This window comes from Buceros rhinoceros, unplaced genomic scaffold, assembly GCF_000710305.1.
Source record: "Buceros rhinoceros silvestris isolate BGI_N320 unplaced genomic scaffold, ASM71030v1 scaffold8104, whole genome shotgun sequence".
NCBI lineage: Eukaryota > Metazoa > Chordata > Aves > Bucerotiformes > Bucerotidae > Buceros > Buceros rhinoceros.
Window position 1 is genome coordinate 18,876 of NW_010408861.1, and position 10,282 is coordinate 29,157.

At 39.9% G+C, this 10,282-nt stretch overlaps 1 protein-coding gene across 1 annotated transcript in view; it reads left to right on the plus strand.

Annotated features, from left to right (window-relative positions):
* The window catches only part of SORCS1 (sortilin-related VPS10 domain containing receptor 1), a 58,942-nt gene that overhangs the window by 17,916 nt on the left and 30,744 nt on the right, over window positions 1–10,282 (plus strand). Inside the window, exons 8-9 of the mRNA XM_010135027.1 lie at window positions 3,689–3,802; window positions 4,784–4,955. Coding sequence (XP_010133329.1) covers window positions 3,689–3,802; window positions 4,784–4,955 — 286 coding nt within the window. The remainder of the gene's footprint in view (window positions 1–3,688; window positions 3,803–4,783; window positions 4,956–10,282) is intronic.

A 10,282-nucleotide genomic window follows, 5' to 3' on the forward strand; every position in this document is an offset into this window, starting at 1 on the left:
CTGGTAAATGCTCTATTCTTTTTTGATAGATACATTATCTATGTCACCTGAGTTCCTTTGAAGCAGGCACAAAATATCATCGATATATGCAAATTCCAATTCCCAGTAACCAGGCAATGACTCGGCTAGCTGATTGCAGCCTAAAGCTGATGCCTTCCCTGTCCCCAGATTTTGCTATACTGGCTTGTGCTATGGCAATCCAATTGATGCTAATGCTTGTTGATTGCTACAGAGCCTGGTGTGCCAAATTGTAGGCAGCAATTTGTTGTCAGCATCAGTGTTCTGCGTGCACCAGCCTGTAGCCAAGGAATTCATTAGATTCCAAGACTGCGGAGGTGAACAAGCGCTGATGCATCTGTAGAGAGATATGGAACAGCAAGTCACGTCATTTACTGGGATGGTATTTCTGTAGGGCCTTAATGAGCCAGACAATTTGCAAGCCTGGAAACAATACTGTGAAACTTCTGTGCTTAGAACTATTTCTACTGTGGAAAATCCTATGATTTCATTCTCTTGACTTTGAGAAATATGATCCAAGTATAGTCAAACCTAGTTAAGTCAAGCTTAGCTTGTCCAGATGTGAAGGTACTAATAGGAACTAAAATTATGGCTTGAGTCTCGATGCATGTGTAGTAAGAAATCCCAGACTGATACTACTGCATCAAATTGAACTGTGAGTACTGATCCCCTCTGAGGCAGATTTCACTGTATTATTTTGTTTTGTTTTCACCTAAATGATTACAGAACGTCGTGTGTGTACAGTGTAACAACTTTTTAATTATAGTGACACATGATAACTAGGAATACAGTGCTGCAGAGCGTTGACAAATGAATTACAAAAATACAGGAGTCCCACTTGTATGTAAATATTTGTTTTCTCTAAGCAAATCAGAATGGTGTTATTCTTCATTATAAAGTGTATTTTGCAGCTATAGTGTTCTTATTCCAACAAGGATGATTAGAGAAGCACATGGCGGTGGGCGAATAGGCTGGCTGCTGCTTCCCAAGCAATTAAACAACATTCAGTTGCTAGCATCTGAGTAAATAGATTGATGAAAATTCAATCAAAAAAAAATGAGGAAAAGACCATTTAGGTCACCTACTTCATTGCTGTTTCCTGGAGTATGTTCTCAATTACTTGTTGTAGATATCCCAAGCACCACAGCTGCCAAAATGTTCCTTTGGAACAGTTGTGCAGTCTAATAGATGTTTAGGAGTTTTCCCAAATGAAATGAAGCTTTCATTTTCTTTTGCTTAATGTCATCTTTTTAATTTCTTCTTTTTTAGATTGTCTCAAAACATTTTTTGTCTTGATTCAGAAGGAAAATTTGCAGACAGGAGTAAAAACTGGTGAAAAAATTCTTCTCAATGTCCTTCTTTTGATAACAAGTATAAGAAATTTTACAAAAATATGCAAAATATTCTCTCCTTTTTTTTCTTTGTCTCATATTTTAGATCATTAGCAGACTTCTTAAAATTGTTTAATAGTGATTTATTAAAGGGTTTCTTAAGCCATCATGTTTTGGTCCAGAAAGAAAAAGACATTTGAAAAAAGTCTTCATTCTGTTAAATGTTCTTCGTGTTGTTAATACTATTCTATGAATATCACTGATCACATTGCTGTCTGTTAGGAGACACTGAATCTAATAGCCTGATAGAGGTGAGGCTGCTGCAGCTCCATGTGCCCCAACCCGCACAGTAGCAAAGTTGAGCGTTTGTTCCTGATAGGCACACGTGTACGTGTACTCACAATACATATATGCATGTACTCACAATACCTATATGCATATGCACACATCTGGTGATACAGATTAGCTCAAACAGAAAACACAGCACTCACACAAACACCAGCTGCCTCATCCTGTTCCCTCTGGTTAATCCCGATGAAATGCCATTTGTGGAAGATATGCACACTATAAACATACACACAATATTGATCCCACCAGCGCCTGGTCTGAGGCGCCTAGGTCTGTCCAGTACCTAGACCCTGGATGCCTTGTTCACTCAGTTGCTGACCACTGGACATTCCCAGTTGCTTCATGCATAGATATTACATACATATAGCAGGTCTCAAAAGCAGGTCCAGACCTACATGACTTTACACCAGTAGTCGTTCCCTCAGACCTTTTGGTCTGTCCAATAACCAATTCAGAGACTTGGTATTGGTCAGATTTATGACCACACCAGCAGCTAGCTCCTAAGCCTTTTATGCTACTCAGTGGCTTGTCTGGCCCAGTGCTTACCAGCACAGTGTGTACGCACTGCAGTCAGTCCAGTTGCTGGCAGTGCAGGCGCGTGGACCCCTGTGACTCATGGTCTGAGTCCAGTTGCTGAGACTTACACCACCACACACACAGAGAACGGGTGGCCCCTCACCCAGGAGAATAGAAATAGAGATCCCAGATGCTCTTCGCTGGTGTGGCATAATAAGCCTCGCACCCCTATGTGCAGCAACCCCACTCAGTGATCTGCAAGTCATCTGGAGAGAGCCTCTCCCATAGGTCTCACCCTGGTCATCAGCTGATGGCTGTCCTGTGACAACCCTGGGAGGAGTTGGGGCAGGGTCTGCAATGGCTCCGATCGGGTTACTGGGGTTCCTCTGCCTCTTGTTTTTCTCTCTGCTTTTTTATGTATACAGAGATGAGTGTTTAATCACAGTCTAAAGCTGCCCTAATCCTCTTTTCTTAGAATATCAAGTTACTCGATACCGAGACACTAAAGATAATAAGAAAAAAAGTGCTTTGCAGAGAAGTACCATTTTAAGATCAAGGATCATGTTGCAAATGGAATATTGGCATGGAGTTGGTGGACTCTGTATGGCAGTTCTGCCATTACCTTCTCCATTATGGGCTATGAAGAAATCTTAGTAAAGGAAGTAAGAATGATATTCCAACCAAACAGTCCTTATTACTCAACAGCTGGAAAGTAAAGCCAGATGTGAATGGAATACTGATTAAAGAGGTTTTTTCGTTTATTTGTTCCTCAATAACAGTTTTCATAGAGTCTTTGCTTACCTGCATTCAAAACCAATTTTAACTGTTGTTTAGTGAACTAAAGCAAATGTAGTCATAACTAAACCCAAATTGGGAAAAAAGAATACAGTTTGACTCATTGTTTCTAACAAACAATTTTTTGTAACATTTCCAAACAAAAACAGAATTGAAGCTCGCAGCCTTCTTTTCCGTTACCAAATACACTGCTAATGTCTTCAGCCATAAGCTCTCTCAGGGCTGTAAATTTTCCTTTACAGCTCATGTGATATAGCTTCCAAGTACAATTAACTGTTTAATGCTTCAGTGCTAATTTAGCACTTCAGTTTTCTAAGGTATGACTGAGACAGCAGTGATTGAACTTAGCTTAGATCTCTAGCTTTTATTGTATTTGAGTCTAGAGTTGAACTTGAGAATCATCATTACACTGTAGAGGGAGAATACAATGCAATAGCTCATAAACTACCTGCTCTGGTTCTGCTTGTTTATGCTGGGATATATGCAAGGTAACTCAACCCCCCCCCAAAAAAAGCTAAAATGGGGTGAAGAATCTGTTCTATCAATAAGAAACCAGAAATCCCACTAAACAGATGGAGGAAAATCAAAACTTGTTTTAATAGTACAGAGCATGAGCTAACACATATATTGGTTCTTTTTTTTTCTCTTTTATGTGATGGTTTGTTTTAATGGTGAAACAGTGATTATGGATATGAACGTCACAGCAACGGGCAGTGTTTACCAGCGTTTTGGTATAACCCATCTTCCTTGTCAAAAGACTGTAGCCTTGGACAAAGTTATCTCAACAGCACTGGGTAAGTGGCACAACAGACTTTATCCAGCTAGAGCACCCATATCGACTTTAACCCATGGCTGCAGACTGCATTTATTATAGGTGTCTCAGAGCTGGCTGAAGCCCTTGGGACCTCTTCTTCACTGATGTTTAAGGGTGCCCAGTTTAGCACTCCAGGTCTCCATCATGTATGGTCCAGACCTTTCTCTGAAAAATAATGCCTTAAAGAAACTTGGGGGGGAACCGTAATACAAAGGCCAAATGATTAAAATCTCTGACAAACCTTCTTTTAGAATCATGTGGGATTGGATGAGGCAGAAACAGTGGAAAACAAATTAGAGGAAAGAGATGAAACTGATGTAACAGCTGGAATAATCTGCAGCTAGCCGGAATGCAGGTTATTCTTTGGCCCTCTTGGAAGTCAATGGAAGATGTAGTTTAAGTAAAGATACTGACTTCAAACATGTAAGTGATTAAAGAAAATAAAGGAACCCTCAGCTGTGTTTTGGCATTTTGTACTCACTCAAAGATAGGAAGAATTTGCTTTTTTTTTCCTCAACTCTTATTTTTTTTTAGCTTTTGAAGGTTGCACCTTTAGAGAGAGTTGCCTCACAACTGACAAGTGGAGAGCATGTGAGAAAAGCTGTTAAACTATGTGTAACAGTATAGTAATTGAACACAATTCCACACTGTGTGTGTATATCATTTATAACTGTATAATTATTTAACATGTAATGTAGATCATCATATGATTTTATTTTAGGCAATTTGTTGATATGTGGCTATGCAGGCAAATATTACATGCCGTTAACACCAGTATTAACTACTCGTATGTTAGGCACAGGAGGAATGCTTGGCTGAGACAAACGGTAAAATACATCTAGAAATCTGTTCTCTCCAATCTCATTGGGATAAAGAAAACTCAAAAATGCCTTCCTGTTCCCAGTTAACCCTGTTATGCTCCCTGTCAGTATCTTCCACAGATTTCTCTTTTGCTTTTCAGATACCGGAAAGTCGTTTCTAATAACTGCACGGATGGTGTGAGGGAACGGTACACAGCAAAACCCCAGCAATGTCCTGGCAAACCCCCGCAGGGCCTTCGCATAATCACATCTGATGGCAAACTGACAGCTGAGCAAGGACACAATGTCACTTTCCTGGTGCAGCTGGAAGAGGTAGGCTCTATTTTTATGTTGCATCCCAGGCCCCATGGGTGTATTTGTGTCTGATTCATGCCAGACAAAGTTTGCAAAATGATGAAGAGGTGAATCGAGAGAGTGTGGGATAAAGTCCAGCAGCTCCACAGTGTAGCTGGGTGGAGTTTGCTCCTAAACGTAAGGATGATGTATGGAGATGATGAGACTGTGAGAGTCTTACAGTGCATAGGGTAATAGGTAGGAGAAGTTGGTAAAAACTGGAAACTGCTTTGGTTAGTAGAACTGGAGAGTGCAGGTTTGAATCCTGATGCCCACCCTTAATTGTGCTTTTGACTTACTGCTGTGCTTGAAACTGAATTTCCATTTTCACTTGTCCCTGACTTTCAGCCAAACACGGCTAACATACAGGTACAGGTCTGTCCCCACCACACAAATTGGTACATATTGTTTAAGCATTTGTGGACAAAATCTCAAGATGTCAGCAGCAGCATTTAGTTGATTGCAAACGTGAGGCTGATTCAGACTTTGATCAGAGCCTGTGTCTTTATTATATCTATAACTTAACTTGGTGTTTCATTGTTCCACTCCCTTCATTTCGGAATCCTTAAAAAAAAAAAAGTGTTAAAAATCTTTTTGGCTGTTTTTTTCTTTTCAGCCCTTCTTTATCTATGTTTAATTGTAGGATCCCACATAATAACAATCACAAAGAAACTATTTTGTCTTTTTTCCTAATCCAATTTGATTTCTTTATCCTGTGTAGCTGGCCAATAAATCCTGAAACAACTCTGCTTTTATGCCAGGGGACAATGAACATCCCTCTACAGCTGAGAGTATTCATGGAAATTAGTCCTGACCCTCTCCATAGTAAATGTCATCTGTAGTGAGGAAGAGAAATGAGGATGACCTCTAGAGCTGAGTTTTGTAGGGGTGCATTGGGATTTTTACATCTCTATTATTGATGCTTTTCCCAGCAAACAGGTGTCCTGATTTGTAAAGGCAGTAACATATAATAAATCACATCTAACCTGAAGCAGTTGTTTGACCTGAATGTTTATTTTCTCCAAAATGTGGGCACTTCATTGCAATAGTGACAGTCATACAACACTGCTACTGTAGATGCTGTCATAACAGTATAAACGCATAATTTTGTCTGGATAAATTATTGATTTCTGTGTTTAAAGATGAAGAATAAAAAGTCCAGAACAAGATTCAAAGTCTTCAGGCTTAAAAAAAAAAAAAAATAAAGGTGTTTATTGCATTGCCTTTCTATTCTCAGCAAAGTTTTGAAACGGATTGAGAGAAGGAGATGGGTAATCTGAGAAGTCAGTCACAAAACTATCAGAATTATGCCAATAGTCAGAGGGAGAGACAATCACCCACGGTGTGGAAAACTCAGGACAAATGTCCTGCTCCTCCTTCTGTGAGAGTTTCAGCTCACATATCCTGTAGAGACACCTTGACCACTCTGTCATGCTGTGAATTGTTCTGTCTTTTCTGTTTGATTCTGATTGATTTTTTTATAGCCCTTCTTCAGTATTCACCAGTCTGGAAGCAACACCTCCATTAGGAGATGGTGTCTTCCTCATGCTGTGGATCAAGGAGTAGTAAAGTATATTTTGACGAGTGGGTTGGCTTCTGAGGAGATCTAAAGGGGGCCCTTCTTTCACTATATCTGATAAGAAAGAGGTTAGGAATTGCTCTGAGTACTGAAAAAGTATTGATCAGCCTCCAGCCTTTCTGATTACTCTCTAGATGAATCTTCACCTCCTGCTTCTAGATTTGTCAATACAAAGAGTTTACAGTGTAACCAACAAAACTTTTGAGTGAATTCGACCCAATCTGACAATGACTTTGGGCTGACGTTGCAGCAAAAGAAATATTCAACAAAGAAGAGAATTTGCCCAGCTATGTGCAAACTACAGGAGAATAAACTGTGGTTATATAGTGGCATAATTATATAAACACTAAAGCATTTACCAAATTAACTGCTTCAGTAACAAAAATCACACCACTCACTAGAAAATTTAAACAAGTAAGCAAAAGAACAATGACCCTTTTATAGAATAGATATTGATTTCACAGAATAATTGAGGTTGGAAGGGATCTCTGGGTATTGCTTAGTCCAACCACACTTCTTAAAGGGAAGTTTCTTTCCCTTGCAGACAAGGTAAAGGTATCACAAACCAACAACTTGCCATGTTCTCTTTAGTTCTGCCCTGCACAGTTATACAGCATAGTACAATCCAGGATGTTCAGCATCCACAAAATCTGTGCCACTCCATTTTGGCTGAAGAGAAGGCATCAGCCAAGTTAAAAAAAGCTGGATATGTCTGTGCGTGTAGGTTTTTTTTCCTAATGGCAGAGGAAGAAAGGGTGTCCTATTCAACCCTTGGCCCCAGGAGTGGAGGTCAGTATTTTTAAAGTGCTACACTCTGATGAGGACTCTTCCTTTAGCTTGTGTTTTTCCGATTTAAAAAAACCAGTGGCTTATGTTGTAGTCCCTGTTCATCTTAACATCTCCTGTATCCCTCTGAGACAGTTTGTTTGAAGCCTTCAGATCTGCAGAGCTGTTCCATACACCACAGCCTCCCAGCTCTCTTTCTTCATGCCTATATTCTGTCTGGCCTGCAGGAAGATTGAAAAAAAAAAAAAAGAAGCTGGTGACCCAAGGTACAAGAGTTCATTTGAGATTTATACTCCTATTATCTTCCTAGGGTTTTCTCCTCCATCTAAGGACCCACCTGGGTCTGAAAAGAACAAACTACAGAGGCAGGCTCACTGGAGGCTCTGAAAAGTCACTGTATCTTGTAGTGAAGAGGATTTCTAGGGGGTTACGGAGAGGCAAATGGCAGCGGTAAAAAATGTTTTCACCCAGGTGTTGGATTCAGAGGCAGGATTCAGGCTGGATTCAGACCACAGCACAGAGGTTTCTTTTAGAGCCTGCTTGTGCCTGTGGAGTTGCTGAGGGCCAGGACTGTGTCATTCTGACAATAACACAGTGTCAGTAAAGGATGTCTGAAGAGAAACAGGGACAGAACAAAAGAAGTTGAAGACAACACAAAAGGAAAATAATCACTGAAGTCTGTGCAAGTGGAGAGGAGGGCAGGCACCAAAACCAGCAGTGCTGATTCTGAGAGCTGGGATTCTGGCCCAGTTTCTCTAACCCTGACTCACATGAAATTTTCCTGAAAGCATTTATATCTGGCAGCATATGAATATCATTAAAAGCAAAACCAACCAGTAGCTCATATTTAAATGATCTGAAGGTAAGAATGTTTCCCAAAGTGGTCAAACTTTCCTGTCACCTTTCAGAATTTCTGTGTGACTTAAAAACTGTTTGCAAACTCACCTTACACTTAATATCCTTGGTCCTCTTATTGGAAAGGTTTGTCCAGGTTAGTTCTCCTATTAATCTGGGTATAATCATCCTGATATTCTTACTGGGTGACAACAGCCAAGAAGCATCAATATTTCATTTTATAATTAGCATACATCCCATTGTATGAAGCATTATGGAAGTGTTTAATAAGCAGAGCACCAGAGTTAAGCTAGTAATTTTGCTTTTCAATTGAGCTAAGCATAATAGCATCAGCATCTTTGTCACTAAATGGCAAAGGAGAAAAATAGTTAAGTTTAAAAGCAACTTTTCCCATTGCCTCAAAATGCTGACAGTTTAAAGGTTATTCCTTTCCCCTGGTCTGGGCTATACGCACAGACCCAAGGCTAGTACCTTTCATGCTGCAGTGTTCAACAACAGAGTTTTTTCTCAGCCTAAGCAGCCTGAATCTTTACTTTGTTTTTGCACAGCAACAAAAGAAAACCCAACTCAAAAATTACAAAGCCGTTTTTCCCAGTGAAGTTCTTAAAGCCAATGTCCTTGACATATTTTGCTGCTGTGTTGTAGAAAATACAGAAATTTTATTAAGTAGGTGTTGTTTCTGTGTTCCTTCCTCATCACATGGTCATGTAGGTCTCTTGCCTGTCAGAAACTCAATTGTTATTTGTGTGTTTGAGTTATTTATATGAACATCAGACACTTGTGCTTGCCATACTGCTTCGGCAGAGACACTGAAAGCTGCAGCCTCCAGAACAACGCTATTCAGCACAATAGCTTTCAGACTTGTTTCATCTGAGGGAATGGACAGTAAAGACATTCAGGGCAGAAAGGTTCAGGTCTTTGGCTGTTTCGTTATAGATAATTCACAGAGAAACTGCCGCTTCTAATTTATTTTTTATCTTGATAAAATGACAGCAAAAAGTCTTTGACATTCCAGGTCTGACTCAGTTCTCACTTGTAAAAGTCACTCCACTGGGAGTAGATTTTGGCTTGCATTTGACTACTTGCTGCTGCTATACGATGTTTGGATTAGACTAATGTGTGGGGAAAGCTCATTTGTTCCTACAGTTCAGGCCATGGGCTAGAATTCAGGCAATCTGAACTCATTCCTGAACTGCACTCTGATTTCCTTTTGTATGACCTTGAGTGAGAAACTTAACTCTTCTGCTTTTTTATTCCCTCATTTGAAAATAGAGCTTTGCTCTCTCCCTCGTGCTCTCCGTGCTTGTCATTTACATGCTGAATGCTCATAAGGCCAGAGAACTCTCTTACCATGTGAATATACAAATGGAGCCTTGAATTTCCTAATGACAGCTATGGTTTTCTGTAATGACAATGTTAATAACTGGCTGTACAAGGTACGTTGTGTCTCAGGCACAGTTAATGAGCTTGGGGACCCTGCTGTGGGGGCAATGTCATGAGCATTTCCCACCTCTGTACTGTCGTTCAGTGCAATTCAGAATTCAACTCAACTGAAGTCTCTGGAGATGAGTGCAGCATTAGGATTGTTTTGATTGTTGATGTACTCAAATTAAAGATGCAGAACTAGTAGTACTTAAAAGCATAGTCTATTTTTTTGTGGTATCCTACTGTGCTCCCTCTTTTGATGTCACAAGTTAATTAGTAATGATTACAGAAATGTGAAACCTTCATCCGATGTTTCAATGCACACGCTGAATCACGGCTGTTTATCTTACTAACACCACCACATTCCTGTTAATAACACACAGACGAAAGATCACTACATCCCCTCTGTCATACCACTGTAATTCGAATTGTAATTGCATTTTCTGTTACTGATGATGACAAGCTGGTTGGGAGAAATCAGAGTCTTTCATGCATTTTTAAATTCACTGTTGAAATTCCATGAAAATGTATGAAAGCTGATCTCCCCTTCATGATGACACACAGTACTACATTTCCTCTAATGCATTTCCAGTCACACAAGTTGAATTATTCTGCATAACTCTGAGGGGCTGTACTTATTGATTCCTGTGGAGCACAGAAG